General features: G+C 37.3%; 1 protein-coding gene across 5 annotated transcripts in view; it reads right to left on the reverse strand.

The window, feature by feature from the left end:
* Positions 1–2,708: 2,708 nt before the first annotated feature.
* The window catches only part of TNKS2 (tankyrase 2), a 63,365-nt gene continuing 47,325 nt past the window's right edge, over positions 2,709–18,748 (reverse strand). For 4 of the 5 annotated variants that reach the window (XM_082423636.1, XM_082423637.1, XM_082423638.1 and 1 more), the window contains 6 exons: positions 16,518–16,615; positions 15,590–15,664; positions 11,203–11,308; positions 8,965–9,151; positions 5,932–6,088; positions 2,709–5,061 (listed from right to left, as the gene is read on the reverse strand). In XM_082423636.1, coding sequence (XP_082279762.1) covers positions 4,999–5,061; positions 5,932–6,088; positions 8,965–9,151; positions 11,203–11,308; positions 15,590–15,664; positions 16,518–16,615 — 686 coding nt within the window. In that variant the 3' untranslated portion in view covers positions 2,709–4,998. Of the gene's footprint in view, positions 5,062–5,857; positions 6,089–8,964; positions 9,152–11,202; positions 11,309–15,589; positions 15,665–16,517; positions 16,616–18,748 lie in introns of those variants that run through there. The other variant, XM_082423634.1, reaches the window with a different exon arrangement.

Raw genomic sequence — 18,748 nt, forward strand, 5'->3', positions numbered from 1 at the left:
TTTTCTCTTGTCTTTTGTAGTTGTACTATATGTCTAGAAACAGACTTGTTTTTATTCACTCTCCTAGATATTTGTTACACTTTCTTAATTTGAGGATCCATACCTCCTTTAAAATTCTGGAAAAATCTTCAAATATCTTCCTTCCCCTATTCTTTATGTTGGACCTTCTCATTCTATTCTCCACGTTTCTTAGCCTTTTCCTATTTCCCATCCCTTCCTCTGCTATGACCAGGGTATCTTCCTGATTTATCTTCTAGGTCACCAATTCTCTCTTCATAGATGCCCAATCTGTGCTTTAATCTGTCCACGGGGCTCTTAATTTCATTAATTATACATTTTTTTAGTTCCCCAAAAGACTTAGCTTTTCACATCTACTTTGCCTTTTTCAGTGTCATCTTTTCTAATGGTTTTTATGCTTTCCTCCCCCAGCCAATCATTTTAAATATTCTTATTCCATAGTTATCATCCTACATTAAGTTTGTGAGGGTGCTAAAGCTCTAAGGTTGTGTCTACTGACTTATGCCCACAGTGGATTGTTTCGGACTTCTCATCATGCGTTCATTTGAGTGGAGTCTGCTTCTTCTGTACTGCAGGAATATGATGCAGGCTTGGGCTATGGGTGTGTCTTCCTTCCCCAACCAGGCTGCCATCATGTCTGTCTGTGTGCTTTTGTCAGTCTTTTTCAAACTGAGATCCTCAGCCTCCTAGGGACATACATACCTCATATTTGAGCTTCTTAAGGTTTCATTGGAACAAAGGGACCAGTCCAGTGGCAAATAAATTTTGCTGTTTTAAAATTCTATGTTCGATAACTCCATGACAAGTGAGAAAACTCAACCACTGGTCCTGGGGATTCAGGGAAATAATAATATAATTACAATAACCAGTTTTTGCCAAGTACAGCACTTAGTGGCACATACAGAAAATCATTTAGTTCCCTCAACAAACCTATGAGATAAGTACTGTAAGGCTTATAAAGGTTATGTAATATGTTTAAGGCTGTAAAACTGGTGTGGGATAGGGTAAAATTCAAATCCAGATCCATCTAGAGCCCAATCACTTAACCACTATTCACTCAACAAAAATTTACTGAGGAACTGCTACGTGTCAGCCTGTGCTAAGTGATGGGTCTAGTGGTAAAAAAAACCAGATATCTTTCTTCTACCTTTCAAGTTATCTGTGAGGGACTACTGTTTCTGTTTTCCTCTTAATTTCCAATTTGTTGCAGACCAATATTTTAGTTAAAGAAATTTAAGAGGACTTCCCTGGCAGGCCGGTGGTTAAAACTCCATGCTCCCAATGCAGGGGGCACGAGTTCGATCCCTGGTTGGGGAACTAAGATCCCACATGCTGCATGGCACGGCCTTAAAAAAAAAAAAAAAGAAAAAAGAAAAAAGAGAAAAGAAATTTAAAACATTGCATCAATGTCAAACTGCTATAAAAGTTTCCTCTCAATTTTTGTTTTCATCTCTCCACGGGCTGGTAACAAATAGTTTGCAGACCAGCCCCACCTGCAGGCCACTTTTGCGTAGCACTGCTCTACAGTGTATTGGCAGACCATCTGAGGGGCTTTGTGCAGATTTTTGTGATGCGCACATTTTTGTGGTGAATAACAAAGTGGAGAAGACACTTCTGACAATGGTGGCTTGTATGTGGAGAGCAAGAACCTTCTAAGAAGGTATCATTAAGTATTTTATGTCAGTCTTCCTCAGCTAGTAAGCATGAAAAGGAGGAGGCGGGTAGAGATTCAGCAGATAGTGAAAAGGCCACACTACAGTCTAACTTTATACAAATCTGGCAGTTCTCCTGGTGAAGAATGTATACCACCATTTGCTTCCTCTGTTACTCTAGTCCTCTAATAGGACAGGACAGTAGGTAAAGGGCCAGTCAGGAATACTAATCACAAAAGCTTAGGGAAATTTATTTGCAAGTTTTCTTTCCTCATCACCCTGCAAACAACTGGATCACATCATACAATGGCATGCATGCTTAAGAACTAGCAAGAGAACACTTTAATATTATACCAACTCAAGCAGTAAGATAAAGCTGCTAAAAAACATTTCAAAGCCAAATGACTTATGGATTATTTGCACCATTATTCTCCTATTATGGAAAGCAGGGACCTGACCACACACACAGACACTTAGCATATTGAAATCTAAAATACATTTATCTTACTATACTTTCTTTTAAGAATAATAACTACTACTAACTTTAAGATTTGTAAAGTTATAAAGAAATTTTCTATGACACAGAATACAAAAATATATTCCTATTCCTCTTTATAAGTTAAGATATATTTCCCAGGGGAATTCCCTGGCGGTCCAGCAGTCAGGACTCCGAGTTCTCACTGCCAAGGGCCTGGGTTTGATCCCTGGTCGGGGAACTAAAACCCCGCAAACTGTGTGGTGTGGCCAAAAAACAAAAAAGGATAGATTTCCCAGGAAACAGCGTTAAGGTTTGCCAAAACTTTTGTAGGATGGACTAAATGTCTAAAAGCGTCTGACAGCTACTTTCATCTTAAAGCGTCTGAGGAGGTATGGTCATGACATTCAGTATTTCAAATTTTAAACTGCAGTCTTCATCACTATTAGACTCAGAACTACATTATTTTCCTGCAATTGTGGTTTATTGTAATCTTAATCCATTTTCTCAAAGACCATTCAACACATTTATACTATTCCAGTAATTACCATGCTACCCAGAAAAACAAGTGAACAGTTTATTAAGAATTAAATGAGGGTATGGAATGTGATACAAGTAAGACACTCAAGATGGATATAATAGTACTACTCACACAAAAAGTTAAATCTCTTAAAAAACAAATCACAAAAGAAAAAGCAATTCCATCATCATAAAGTAAGGTATTTCATGCAAAAACTTCAAAGAAATCCCCAGTCACCCCCAAACCCCCCCAAGCTCCTAACAAAAAGCTATCTGAAATATTGCCATGCTAACATATTAACCACAATATAATCATTCATAGAAAAGCAACACACTAATTAAGCAATGGATTAGATGAAACAACACAGGCTGCAATATCGTAAACTCATAGACCACGATGATTTTACATGATAAGCAATTCCAGAGTCACTCATAGGGTGAGCAGTATGGGCTAAATGTTGAGAGATAAGGTATGTAAATATAAACTCCATTAACTCATCTCATTATCTTCTAATTATAAAACCTAGAAGCTTCCAGAACCTGAAAAATTACATAAAATTTGGCATACTCCATTTGTGTTCCAAGAATGACATTAGGATCATACTTGCCATTATTAGAGAGCTGTATAAAAGCACTTCATGGTCAGGAATTGACCTCTTAAATGATCACAATTTACATCATAGAAACACAACTCCAGATATGCATTTACTGTGATTAACTCTTACTCAAGACAAGAAACATGATTTTCTAGCACTTTATGTACAAATTACTGCAAAAGCCCAGTTAATTTAGAGACCGAATAAAATATAAAACAAATGTGAACTGGTACAGAGAGTGGAGGGGAACACAGCCTCATTAACAAAGATTTAATGGGTAACAATGTTGCCTTGACTTCTGAGGGAACTACAGTCAACAAACAGATTGCCAAGCTGTAACTCACGTCTCTGTACCAAGATGCTTTAAGCACATTTCATGGAAAAGATAGTTTTACGTTAAAAAAATAGGAATGGCATTTTATGGGATAGCATTCCCCTCCACAGCTGCCAAACAAGCCTGGTCACCAGGTGGTGCATAAACAAAGCGTATTTCCAAGTGGGTGTACCATATCATGATGAGGCAACCCAGCAGCGGAAGCACCCATTTCACTGCACCTGCCTATTCAGGAGGCCAGGAGAGAACCGGGACACCTACATTTCATGGTTTTGGGTTGAGCTTACCTATGGTGTATAGATTGGCTATAAGTAAAACAGTAAGGCCAAAGAAAAAGAACAGGAGAAAAATACTTAGGAGAAAAAACTACCCACTCCCATCTGCTATTTTTTTCCCTTTAGATTTAAGGTAATTAGGACAGGCTGGAAAAATTTCAGGATTACCCTTCCCACATCTGAAAATTCAACTTCCTATTTACATTCCATGAAAAGAACACTATAATTGTTCAGTGGCAGGATTTAGCCTCTCTAAAAAATAGAAGCTCTTGCTCTAATTTTCACAAAATGACATGAGAAAATTTTCCAATGTGAAACCCAGGGTTTGAGGCTAGTAAAGAAGTGTCTTTAATAATCAGGACCATCAAAGTTAGAGCTCTTTGGAATGTGTGTTATACATACAAAGTTATCACAAATTAAACTCCCAGAGTATTTATGAAACAAGCTCTTAAATGGGAAAGACTTCTAATGAGACATCAATGCTTCCATCAGCAAATTAAATCTGATGAATCAATCCTTCCCAAGTGACAAGGTCTCTGCTAACAACTCAACATAGCCTCTGGAATCAAAGGTAAAAGATCATTCAATCATGATGATGCAAGATGAAGTACAGATGAGCAGTACATATGAAAAAAATTTGTAAACCGCTGCAGTTCTAAAACAGTAGATTTATATTACAAAGCAATGTAAATAAATATGGGGCTAGTACAAAAGCTCTTATTTACAGTTTTACAAATGAAACTGTATTCAGTGTAAATGCTGTGTTTTAAAGAACACAGTACTATATTAGTAAAATGAGTTCTGTTGAGGGGAATTACAGTTTCTGTTAGAATCAATGTATAACGTATAAAAGATTCAAGTTAACTCTGTTTATAATTTAGTACAGACAAACCCAGTTTAACCTGGAATGGCATCTGTTAAAGTGCTGAAAAACAGGAAATATTTAGAAAACACTGTACATTATTAAAGCTTTATCAAGTCAGAATGTTAAAATCCTTTCACATTTTTAACCTTTTGCCACAGTCTTGTGGACAAGATGATTTTTCTCAGCAAAGGAGTAAAACTTACGAGGCCACCAGCTGCTTAGATGATTTTAGGTTCAGTGTTGCTAGTTTCCTAAAACAACTATTTATCCATCAACCATACCTTCAGGCCTTACAATCTGGTAAGTAATTAAATATTCAGGATAAGCCTAGAAGAGAAAGATTAATTCAAATATTGGTAAACAAATTTTTTGAAAGGAGACTTATTATAAGGATTCCTAGGGAAGAGGTTCTAAATTAGTGCTGTGGATCAGAATCATCAAAGGGCATTTTCCCAAAACAGCCTTACCTTGACTCCAATCCCTTAGATTCTGAATCAGCAGGTCTAGGATGAGTATTAAGCATGTGTTTGTTTTTAATAACTGAGGTGAGTATTAAGCATGTGTTTGTTTTTAATAACTGAGGTGATCCTGATACACATCCCCAGTACACAACGCTCTAGAGATGCTTTTGACTGGATCTATGTCACTAAGAGCAAGAGGGAATTACACATTTCTTTGCTACAGGGAGGTTAACTATTAAATATAGGATTCTAATTAATTATAATTTACAGAAGCTAAAAAAAAAAAAAGCATGGTTGACAAAATCTGAATAAGGTCTGTAGGTTAGATATATTACATTAATGATATTTTCCTGATTTTAACAATTTTAAGAGAATGTCCTTGATTTTAGGAAATACACATTGAAGAATTTAAGGGTAAAGAAAGATGCCTATTACCTACTTCCAAGCAGCTCAGAAAAAAAAAAAAAAAGTATACACACATACAGTAGGGAGAGCATGATAAAGGAGAAAGACAGAATGCTAAAATGTTAACATTTGGAAGATCTGGGTAAAGGGTATAAGGGAATTCTCTTTATTATTTTTGCAATTTTTCTTTAAGTCTGAAATAATTTCCAAATATGAGTTAAAAAGAAATCCAGCTCTTAAGGCAATATGCCTTGTCAATTTAAAAGATTTGTAAGAGGTTAAAGTATGGCTCTAAAGCATTTTTGAAGATGAGCAAATAAAACTGAATTACCTGTTCTCCTCTGTAAATAACATATTCAGCTAATGCTAGGCCATTTACACTGGGTCGACCAGTGACTGAGTGATGTCCTGGTGGAGAATGTGCCATTTTCATTGCACTGAACTGCAGGAAAGACTTTCCCAAGGTTACCCGGCAAAAGAGCAGCTGCCTATAACATGTGAAAAGGAAAAGATCTCCCTGAAGACAAGTCGTACATGACAATTTTATTTATGTACACTACATAAGCTTTTTAATGCATTTATACATGAACACTTATGACGGTTTCTATCATTTTACCCTTTAAAGAACTTTGTAAGAATGTCTTCTACTACTCTCACTAATGAAAGAATTTGTCACTTTAATTAATCCTTATTTTAACTATAAAATGATATAGCAATTGTAATAATCTTAAAGTGATATAGACTTTGCCATCCTGTTTGTATCCCAGCAAAAGCACAAATCATAGCCCAAGTGGGAAGGAGGAGGAGGCTTTAAGGGGCTTCCATGAAGTGCCTTACAAAGTTGAACATTTACCCAGGTAAGTCCTGTTGATTCCACTTTCAAAATGTATTGAAATCAATTCTCTTCTCTTAATTCTACTGTCACTATTGAGTCCAAATCACCAAAATTTTCACCTGGACTGTAACAATGGCCTTTGAACTAGTCTTTCTGTTTCTACTCTAATTCCTGTCTAAATTATTTTCCATCCAAGCAACCAGTGATTTAGGGAAAAAAAACAACAAACAACAAAAACCATAAATCAGATTGCATCACTTTTCTGCTTAAAACCTTTTAGAGGCTATTCACTGTGCCTGGAAGAAAATCCAAATTCCTTTTAATGGCTCTAAAGTCTCGAATTTTACTCTGTGTTCATTATGCCCAGGCGCATTAGTTTTTTTTCCCACAGGCCAAACTTTCTTGCCCTATGGCCATCAGACATACTGTTTCCTCTATCATCTAGAATGATATGTATTCTACCACTCTTCTACGGGTTAATATTCATTTTTCAAGTTTCAGCTGAAATGTCATGTCTTCAAATAGGTCTTCCCTCACCAGAAGTTTAAGTATTACCTTCCCACTCCCCACAGGCATATGATTGGCCTTCCTTAGGTCCAATGAACTCTTTATTACTTCATTGTTTCTCTAACTTTCTTTTCTCTCTATAGGAGAAGAGGAGATTTGGCGCACTAACTGATGATTCTGTCTCCAAAGAAGACGGGCTATGTACTTTTTATTCTAAATATGCCCTTTGGAAACCTTCTTAGCGTTTCTTTCTTTCTTTTTATATATATATTTATGGCTGCTTTGGGTCTTCATTGCTGCACGTGGGCTTTCTTCTTAGTTGCAGAGAGCGGGGGCTACTCTTCGTTGCGGTGCGCAGGCCTCTCATTAAGGTGGCTTCTCTTGTTGTGGAGCACGGGCCCTAGATGCATGGGCTTCAGTAGTTGTGGCTTGCGGGCTTCTAGAGAGCAGGCTCGGTAGTTGTGGCGCACGGGCTTAGTTGCTCCGCGGCATGTGGGATCTTCCCGGACCAGGGCTCAAACCTGTGTCCTCTGCGTTGGCAGGCAGATTCTTAACCACTGTGCCACCAGGGAAGCCCTTCTTAGTGTTTCTAATAGATTTTCTATTATAGTCACAATCAGTCCCATGATAATCCAGCATACAGAAATCTTAATTAATAAACTTATTTCCAGACATACAAGCATTCTACTTCAAAGGCAGCTGAGAAGAGGTACTCGAACAATGCTTACTACTAATACTAATAATCAGAACTATTTAGCCTCCAGATAATATATGACAAGTAAAAGTAGCAATGTTCAATTTACAGAATCTTAAGAAATTACAAGCCTCCTAACCATTCCAACTTAATGATCTAAAATAGAAATGGGTGTGAGGTCATACCCAGGAGGACTGACTTTAGATACCTATGTGAGTCTAAATTTAGGGGGAAAACAACAAGAACAAAACATAAACAGTCTTTGTTTCCCTTCAGGACTACAGTCCTTTACCCTTGGTAACCTTTCAAAGTCAGCTGGGAATCTTTTAAAAATCCCATTCACAGACCAGACCCGAGACCAATTAAGTGAGAATCTCTTGAGGGTGGGACACAGGCATTAGTTTTTAAAGCCCCTTAGGTAACTCCAATGTGCTGCCAAAGCTGAGAACTACTGCTCTAGGGTTTCTATATCAGTGATCAGAAGCTTCAGCATCAGCTAGGAACTTGGTAGAAATTGGTAGAAATTCAAGTTCTAGGGCCCCACCTACTTAAATCAACAATTCAGGATGCATGCCACCGGAATCTGTGTTTTTACTAGCCCTCTAGGTGATTCTGAGCTTGCTCATGTTTGATAGCTACTGTTCTAGGTCTTTATAAGAAGTGTCCTAACTACAGAATAAACCTCAGTAATTAATCTTACTTGAGTTTTCAAATGGTGAAAGATAATTTATTTACCTATGAGGATTTTATCAATTCGACCCAAGTCATTTGAATGATTTTAACAACGGAGTTAGACCAGGGTAACTAAAAGTAGGAAAAAAGAAGTACAAAGTAGTTCTTTGATAATGTGCTTTCTAAAGGGATTGATGTATTTTATTATAACTTTTTGAGTAGTAACATCAGAGATTGAGAATTAAGATCATTATCACAATGGAAGAGAGATTCCCTCACACATCGCCATGAAATGATTAGGTGTAACAAGTAATGCCATTTTGGCCTTTGAATACTAGATTTTTAAACAGTCCACAATAAAATCTCTTTCATGCCCAGTGATATTTTCTATTCCATATTCTGAAAGCACCATGTGCTCTAATGATTGAATGAGTTGAACAGGTCAAGTGCGTAGAACTGTGCTTGGCCCATACAGATCATTTAATAAATATTAGCCATTATTAGAACTGGTGAGAGGACCAAAAGCAACCTGAAATATGACTAGCTTGGATTCCTAAAGTTGTCCGAGATAATGTTTTGCCCCGAAAATTTCTCAAATTTGAAACCAGTTCTTATCTGATTCTTATCAAAATAAACGAGAACAAGTGATCTCTTACCTGTGGCAAATGTAACAAGATCTGTCTTTGTGTACTGGACACCCAGTACCTCCTCCGATTCCATACACATATTGATTGCTTTTGGAAGAGTTTTCAGCAAAATAGATCCCAGCTCCAAACATGCCACCTATGTAGGCATGCCTTTCGTCAAAGCCTTTATGAATAATTGCATTCACAAAGGGAGACCCTAAAATACATATAAATATATAACACTTAAAAATTATCTTAGAAGAAAAAGAACAAAAGTTAAAGCCCCTTAGAAGTTAAATTCTTAAACATATATACACCACCACCACAATAAAGCAAAATCAAAACACAAGGGTTAACAAGTTAACTGTCAGCTAGCTCACCACTTTAGAATAGTTATTTTAGAAGAATTGCTAATATGAATGAATGTTTCTAATAGGGTAGTGGTTCAGATGCCAAAGTAAGAACACATACAGATTCAACTAGAAAAACAAACAGATCACCTGAAATATCAATGCTAGAGTTATCAAATTCCATGCCCCAAATTCATATATATCCAGAACCAAGAGTCTCATAATTCACCTCTTATGGCAAGACTGAATGCAATTAGGTCATGCAATGACACCCACATCTGTGTACTTTTTCTAGATATCAAAAGTGGCCAAAGTGATCTTTTCATGTTCATTTTCTTCTTTACACCTCCTCTCTCCTATCCTTCCACTTCTCTACCTTTTATCACTTGCTAGTACCAGATTTCAACTGTAAATGTGGTGTGTTCCTTCATTCCCTACATATTGACTTCTTTCTCCTCCATCCTTGCACGTGTGCCAAGAAGAAGCTTAGCCAAAGGAGAGGAGGTACTAAGCATGGGTACCAGGCCAGGGAGTGGAGTGAGGCTGGGGGTTGGGAAAAGCCAATATAACACAACTAACTGATCCATCAAGATCAGTGTCTCTGTTCATAAAGGGACAGGAAAATACACTGAATTCCACTTTACAGAAATACTGAAGAATACAATAACTTATTTGAATTTGGAAAAACCAAAACCATTTCTATTATAAAACAGAAAAAATCATTCATTACAACCATCAAGTCAATACATAAATAAATATGCTCTGTGCCAAGAAATTATCACAATGATTTTTAGGGTTTTGGAATGAGAAGTACCATTTAGATATTATATACCAATTCAGTCTGCTATAGCCATTCTTCCAGGGGACTGTGACATTTAAATGCTGTGTTTTATAGAACTTTACCAGCCTCTAAAAATTTTCTGCAATCAAAGCCAACTGAAGGAACAGACTGGCCCGATCATGGGTAATGTGCTTGAAGACTTGATAAACACTACATTAATATCTATATTAATTTTTGCTATAAACATGAAACACCAATCATCAACACCTGCCAACTTGCAACATAAACAGGAAATTTCAAGAATGACAAGTAATGGTGCTCTCAATTCAACAAAAGTTCTCAGAAAACTCCATAGGTTCAATGACAATGCTCTTTTTGCTGAAGTTAAATGTAGCCTTGACACTTAGAATCACAGTCAGAACAGGATGTATATATTTTTCTGAGGCAATTTTCAGATCTTATTTTAACTTTAATTCACCCAACCAGTTAAAAGTAAAACACACCATTTTTCAGAGTAATCATCACACAAAATCAACTATATTAAAATAAAAGGGAAAATATGAATAGTCAACATTCTCATTTCTACACTTTTTCTGTTATGGTAATCCTATTTATACACTACCCACTGTAAAACATGCAAACTCAAAAGACGTTAAAAATACAGGGACTTCCCTGGTGGCGCAATGGTTAAGAATCCGCCTGCAAATGCAGGGGACACGGGTTGGATCCCTGGTCTGGAAGATCCCATATGCCACGGAGCAACAAAGCCCGTGCGCCACAACTACTGAGCCTGTGCTCTAGAGCCCAGGAGCCACAACTACTGAGCCCATGCGCCACAACTACTGAAGCTCACATGCCTAGAGCCCGTGCTTCTCAACAAGAGAAGCCGCTGCAATAAGAAGCCTGCGCACTGCAATGAAGAGTAGCCCCTGCTCGCCGCATCTAGAGAAACCTCGTTCACAGCAACATAGACCCAACACAGCCAAAAAAAACCCCAAAAAATATAAATGTAAAGATTTACAGAAATACTGTTTATTTTTTTAAACGACATGAGGAATATAAAGATTCATTATTATTTCAAACCTGACAAAAAATGTGGAGGAGGATGGTGGTAGGGTAGGGGGAGAGGAATCTTACCATGAAATAGCATTCTTTCATTTGCATGGTTGTGGTTTTCTTCAGAAACTTCTTTCCTCCTGTGAGTATATCTTTCCCATAGTTTCTTGTTACAAACTTTCTGAATCTTTAAAAAGAAACCAGAAAAATAAAATCTCTAGATCATAATAATTAATCTTATCCAAAAATGGGCCACATAGGGCCAGAAGAGAGGCAAAACTTTTCTCTGAAATATAAATTATGTGTTATTTTTAGTCAACTAAAAAACTTTAACCCAACCATAAAAATGGAAATATAGGTACATTCTGGAAATCAAAAAACTACAAAGGGGAAAAAAGCTATATGTAAAGGTCAAGAGTACCGTTAATTGATTAAAATACTTCCATTCTCATTACTTTAGAATTACTACTAAAACATCTCCAAATCAGACATGCTGAGTTCTGTATGGAAGTATAAGAAAGAGAATACTATCTTTTCCCCCCTGCTTTATCTGGCTCAAAGTACCATCTTTATCTGTTTTTAATTAAAAATATTTGAAATACACAAGTCAGAATGGCCATCATCAGAAAATCTACACACAATAAATGCTGGAGAGGGTGTGGAGAAAAGGGAACCCTCTTGCACTGTTGGTGGGAATGTAAACCGATACAGCCACTATGGAGAACAGTATGAAGGTTCCTTAAAAAACTAAAAATAGAACTACCATATGACCCAGCAATCCCACTACTGGGCACATACCCTGAGAAAACCATAATTCAAAAAGAGACATGTACTACAATGTTCACTGCAGCACTATTTACAATAGCCAGGACATGGAATCAACTTAAGTGTCCATCGACAGATGAATGGATAAAGAAGATGTGGCACATATATACAATGGAATATTACTCAGCCATAAAAAGAAACGAAACTGAGTTATTTGTAATGAGGTGGATGGACCTAGAGACTGTCATACAGAGTGAAGTAAGTTAGAAAGAGAAAAACAAATACCGTATGCTAACACATATATATGGAATGAAAAAAAAAAAAAAAAAAAAGGTTTCCGGTGTTTTGACTGAAACCTGTCAATATGGCGGCGGCCGGCCGCGGCCGCTTGCTGAAGAACCTCTGAATAGAGGGCGGAATGACAGCGGCGAGGAGAACGTCCCGCTGGATCTGACCCGAGGTTTTTGTCTCTGAGTTGGTGATGCTTTGTTAGAAAAAGATTCCACTGCCCATCTCTTGGTATGCATATCCCCAAGAAATTAGAACTGAGTATTGCATAGGAAATTGATTAAATACTTGACAGCAACTTGGCAACGTGTGCTTAGCATAGATGAGTAAAATAAAGAGCATTTTACATATTTCAATATGCAAAAGCAAGAGTAAATGTGAAAGTGAAACAAAAATATTCAACTATACTGAAGGTGAAGAAATTTTGATGAAGTGCATTTTCTAAATGTTGGTAATTTTAAAGATATTAGTATTCACTCCATTTAAAATATTTTTATGCATCTGCTCTTTGGAATTATGGAAAACAATGACTGGAATTCCCTGAAGGTGGGAACATTTAATAACCTTGGAATATCCTTGCTGATTCTGAGTCTAGACTGTTCAGTTCACTGAACAGATTTAAACTGAGTGTGTATTATTAGCTCCCAAAAGAATACTTGTTTTGGGACTCCCCTGGTGGTGCAGTGCTGAAGAATCCACCTGCCAATACAAGGGACATGGGATCGAGCCCTGGTCCGGGAAGATCCCACATGCCGCGGAGCAACTAAGCCTGTGCACCACAACTACTGAGCCTGCGCTCTAGAGCCCGTGAGCCACAACTACTGAGCCCGTGTGCTGCAAATACTGAAGCCCACGTGCCTGGAGCCCGTGCTCTGCAATAAGAGAAGCCACCGCAATGAGAAGCCCGCACACTGCAACGAAAAGTAGCCCCCATTCTCCACAACTAGAGAAAGCCTGTGAGTAGCAGTGAAGACCCAACGCAGCCAAAAAAAAAAAAAAAAAAAAAAAGAAAGAATACTTGTTTTTAGTGGTGAATTTTGAGTGATTGTTTGATTCTATTAGGAGTGGTAAAATGCAGTAAATCTATATTTTTAACCATCCTCGTCAGGATTATATTAGATATTGCTCTTGTACCTACTGGTACATGATTTTTTTTCCAAATTATTTTAAATGATTTTTCCTAGCCTAGAGCTGAACTAGTGTGGTAAATTTTTTGCTGTCTGATATGATCAGAACTTGGTCTAAAATGATATTTTGATTATCAGAACATTTCAAATTGTGTGAAGGATTTATCAAATGATGTGTTGTTTTAGCAGGCAATCTAGAAATTATATACTTCGAAGTAGATGTTGTTTTCCTTCTAAGCAGTCCTCTTGGAAGGGCATGTACTTGTTCTAGTGGTGATGTCACTGTTCAACACATTTAAAAAATTCTGCTTCCGAAGATTAGTAAAGCTTAAAATGTTGACTTTAAAAAAAAAAAAAAAAGGTTATGAAGAACCTAGGGGCAGGACAGGAATAAAGACGCAGATGTAGAGAATGGACTGAGGATGGACTGAGGACACGGGGAGGGGGAAGGGTAAACTGGGACAAAGTGAGAGTGGCGTGGACATATATACACTACCAAATGTAAAATAGATAGTTAGTGGGAAGCAGCTGCATAGCACAGGGAGATCAGCTCAGTGCTTTGTGACCACCTAGAGGGGTGGGATAGGGAGGGTGGGAAGGAGACGCAAGAGGGAGGGTATATGGGGACATATGTATATGTATAACTGATTCACTTTGTTATAAAGCAAAAACTAACACACCACTGTAAAGCAATTATACTCCAATAAAAATGTTAAAAAAAAAAATTGAAATAGCCACACCAAACACACACACACACACACCCCCACCTAGTACTCCCTCTATCCTTCCCTATCCCTCCAATTCCTAAAATTTGTCTGGAGAAGAGTTAAAGATGGATACTGGTTTCATTAGGAGTACTGTCAAAATTCACAATCCTAGTGCTGTTTCTTAGCTGTATTTAAGGGTGCTACAGCCCCCTGCTGGTTCTAGAACACATCTGGGAGCTGGTGGTTTTAGTCTTGATTCAAATTAACTCAAAATACCATCACAGACATAATCAAGGCACACAACTGGCATAAACAGAGCTCATTAATGTTTAAAAATAAAAGGGAACAAAGTTTTATCAATGAAAAAACTTTTATTAGATATTACATTAAAATACCTTTATAGAGGAAGAAAACAGCATACCTCCCAAATTCAGTAACTTTGGAAATCAAACACATATTCTCTTCCCTGCCCTCACCCTTAACAAACCTCTACACATTCTGTTACTGCTTGCACACAAAATGGACTTGACTGAAATTTGCCTGTAGGAGGAATAATTATTTGTCTTATTAAAAATTACTATATATCTATCCATGAATAGAAATCTCAAGATGTCACTCAGGTCATACTATGATATGAACTAATAAAATACAGCTCCCAGAAGAATAACCCTTTCACCTGAAAAATGAATGTGTGCTTGTTTTATATCATCTTATTTCTAAATAGTATGAACACAGCAATCTCAATGAATAGTTTTAGTATTCACAAATTCTAAAATATGACATCTATTTGTATACTCATAATAGTATATTATTGTGAAACAGTAATACAACACAGCTGAAAGATTTGATACTGTTCACCTTTGAGTTTAAAATTTAGGTATTAGAAAGATACTTGCCACATTTTAATTATAACTCTAAGTCTTATAATGATTAAGAATATATCAATGTAGTTAATAGAAAATTATTATGCATCTCAAGTAGAGCATGCAGTTTGGTTGCTATATAGCTTAAACAACAACAACACAAACTAGCAAAGCTGAAAAAGGTCCTGAGAAGAGTAACTGATATCAATAACAGTCAGGACTCTTTAAAACATTATTTTTAAAGACTATTTTTAGAAAGATGGAAGGTATAGAAGGAGTACTACTAAAATTACCAAAAATTGGTATATGTGGGGACCCACAGAAACCTGGAGTAGTCACAGTTAGGACAAACAAACCATGGTGTAATTATAAACACGGGAGTCCTTCCATGAGTCAAAAAAAATTCAACTTTGTTACAACAGAGTACCTTAATAGTAGTTTACATATTTAAAGTCCTAAACCTGCAGGATTTATCTTTACCCCAAGATAAAGCATAATCCCTAAACTTAAATATGTTCAACAGAGGCTGAACTAGTGTTTAGTACAGAGGTTTGAGGATCCTAACCTTCCAAGGACATATTATTTCCCAAAACATCCCCCCTGATGCCCTGTGAAAGACTTATTGGGCTGGACAGATTACATTCTTGTGAAAGTTAATCATGGCTTCAGGCTTTGAAAACTATGGTCTCAGCAAACTTTATTTTCACTAACTTATTACCTTGAGAATATTGTATCTGTTGAAGATTCCACCTGCATGACCTCCATCTCTGTGCTCTCGGACTGTACTCTGCATCTGACGGAAAAATATTTCAAATATACGTGCGTTAGCTTTTGTGTGTTTTTTTTGATTTAGGGAACATGGTTCTTGACCCATATGATTCTATTTTTGAGAATACAAAATGGATTTTTAATATTTTTGTTGTTTAAGGAATGAGTTCTATAAGTTCACATGTACTATTTTTGAGAGATAGCAGATAGCTAATACAATCAATCTAAAAATACATACAGGTGAAAATTATATAATGCAAACTACGGGAAGAAAAAGAAACAAGCAGATGCATAGGTGAGCTAAACATACAAAGCCAACCACCTGACATACCAAAAAAAACCCCAATGATTTATTTGTTCCCATTTGTTTTGCTCTAATAAAGCACAATTTGTATATCATTGAGAGTTGGAGTTTCCTGAGCTTTAGAACTAAGTCTCACTCAACTTTGTATCTCTGTGCTCAGCTCACACAATTAGGGTATGATGTTCTTCAAAGTGCAAGGCAGTATTCTAAGATTTTGGTGGATAAAAGAGTTTTGTGGAAAGAAAGCTAGAAAAAAATTTCCTAGATAAGTAGCATTCACATGTTCTGGGTCTTGTCTACGATACTGGGCTTTGCAATTGCCTTCATGAAAGAAGGAAATATTAGCAACCTCTTCTTCAACAGAATTCTGTGTATTAATTGTAGTGCTGAACCAAGTTATTAGAATTAAGGTTTACTGAGATAGTGTACTTTAAATGCTGATTTCAGAAGTTTTCCAGGTGGTAAAGAGTTAGGGACATTAAAAAACCCTGCTACATACATGTTCAGGTAGACCTGGAAACTTCTGGGAAATTTAGCTACTGAACCAACATTTATTTAAGGTATATGAACATACCTCTTCTTCCACAGACTGAAACTCTTTATCATCAGGAGACAGATCTATGAGAATTGTTCCACTTCCAGAGGTGTTCAGAGTTAAGTATGGGTTAAGACCTATCAAATGAAATTTAAAGGTAAAAAAAAATTTGCCAAAAAACCCCCCCAATAAACATCAACCCAAAACAACCACCTAATTTATCTGACGCTTACTATCAATTTTAAAAAACTTTTTATTTTGGGATAATTTAGATTTACAGGCAGGCTGAGAGCACTGAGAGTTCCTGTGTACTCGTACGCCACTTCCTAATGTTACCATCAGGAACATTAATGTTTCCTTAATGTTACCATTTTACACAATCATAGTACACCTGTCAAAAATTAAGTAAATTACAGACTTTATTTGGATTTCACCAGTTTCCCCCACTAATGTCCTTTTACTTTTCCAGGATCCAAACCAGAATATCACACTGCATTTAGATGACTGTTTTTTTTATCTTATAAGTCATAAGGGTTTTGTGAGAATAGTTCAGAAAATCTTTCTATTCTTCATTTCCTATCTGTCACATGTTTTCTTCTTCAAAGTATTTCCTTTATTAACTAGGCAGCCCTTTCAGCATTTGGTCCCTTTATTTTTTGTAAAACTGAGGAAGAAACTTGCATGGCCTCAGGTAATTTTAAATCATCCAAGAATGAGAAGTCATAAAGTCTACTAACGATGGAATGCTTATTCTAACCCATGATCGATTCTTTAATTCAGCAATGAATGTCATATTTTCTGAATGTCAACAGTCAAGATAATCATATATATTTTTGTATCTTTACTCTCACAAAAGCTTTTTAAATGGAATCTTAAAACAGAATTTTCTAATTTCTTTGTTACATGTGTAACACAACTCTCCAGATTTCCACAAGATCTCCAGAGCTCCACTGTTTTCTCAGTTAAGGCTCAAATCCTTTACTGCTGGGTTAATGCATGGCGGTTTGCCTCTGGAGACTAAGAGCACTGTTCTGGTCTGAGTAACAGTACTACCACCAACATGCTAAACTCTGATAAAGATGTATAGATATGGTTGAATTACAATGTCTACAGGAAGTATGGAGACTATACAGAGGAGGTATTTTATAGAAAAAACACTTAACAGAATAAAGTCTGACAAACACTTGACTAAGCCATCTTCTAATGGCCTCAAGAAGACATTTATCAGTGCTGAAAGATCAGAACAAGTAATCTATTTTTTAAAAAAATAAATTTATTTATTTATTTTTGGCTGCGTTGGGTCTTTGTTGCTGTGCGCAGGCTTTCGCTAGTTGCAGTGAGCGGGGGTTGCTCTTTGCTGTGGTGCGCAGGCTTCTCATTGTGGTGGCTTCTCTTGTTGCGGAGCGTGGACTCTAGACGCGTGGGCTTCAGCAGTTGTGGTGCACGGGGTTAGCTGCTCCAAGGCATGTGGGATCTTCCCGGACTAGGGCTCGAACCTGTGTCCCCTGCATTGGCAGGCAGATTCTTAACCACTGCACCACCAGGGAAGTCCCAGAAAAAGTAATCTATTGACCTGATGCACTGAATGATAGCTAAGGCTGTTAAGTCAGCGAGATGAGAGACTGTCAGAAGCTTGCCACTGGTTCCATTTTGCAAATTGGGTATAATATAGGTATAGAATCCTGGCTTCAAATGAAAATGAGGAAGGTGGTAACTTTATGTAGGAAAGTGACCCTGATGTGCTAGATCAGACACAGTCATTCTGTGTCATGATGTTTCTCCTCCATGTAGGAATGAATGTTCCTACTAAAGTGTAGCTGGATGTTATCAGAATGACCAGAGGCAGCATGGAGGTACGGACCTCTGACATTTGAAGGCAGTATATCTGTTTCCATCATTGTTTCCTGAGCCTTTCATCAATCTTACCTGCTATCCTATCAGATCCAGTGTTTTCTAGTAGAGTCATGATGGCAGTCCACAACTGAGGGTTCTAGTTCCTCTTCATACTAACATTCCAGGGAGCCATGAGTCTTCCCTCTTCTTCTTCTTTTTTTTTAAAAATTAATTAATTAATTTATTTTTGGCTGTGCTGGGTCTTCGTTTCGTGTGAGGGCTTTCTCTAGTTGCGGCAAGCGGGGGCCACTCTTCATCGCGGTGCGCGGGCCTTTTCACTATCGTGGCCTCTCTTGTTGCGGGGCACAGGCTCCAGACACGCAGGCTCAGTAGTTGTGGCTCACAGGCCTAGTTGCTCCGCGGCGTGTGGGATCTTC

The sequence above is a fragment of the Balaenoptera physalus genome (genome assembly GCF_965194825.1).
Source record: "Balaenoptera physalus genome assembly, chromosome: 14".
NCBI classification, from domain to species: domain Eukaryota; kingdom Metazoa; phylum Chordata; class Mammalia; order Artiodactyla; family Balaenopteridae; genus Balaenoptera; species Balaenoptera physalus.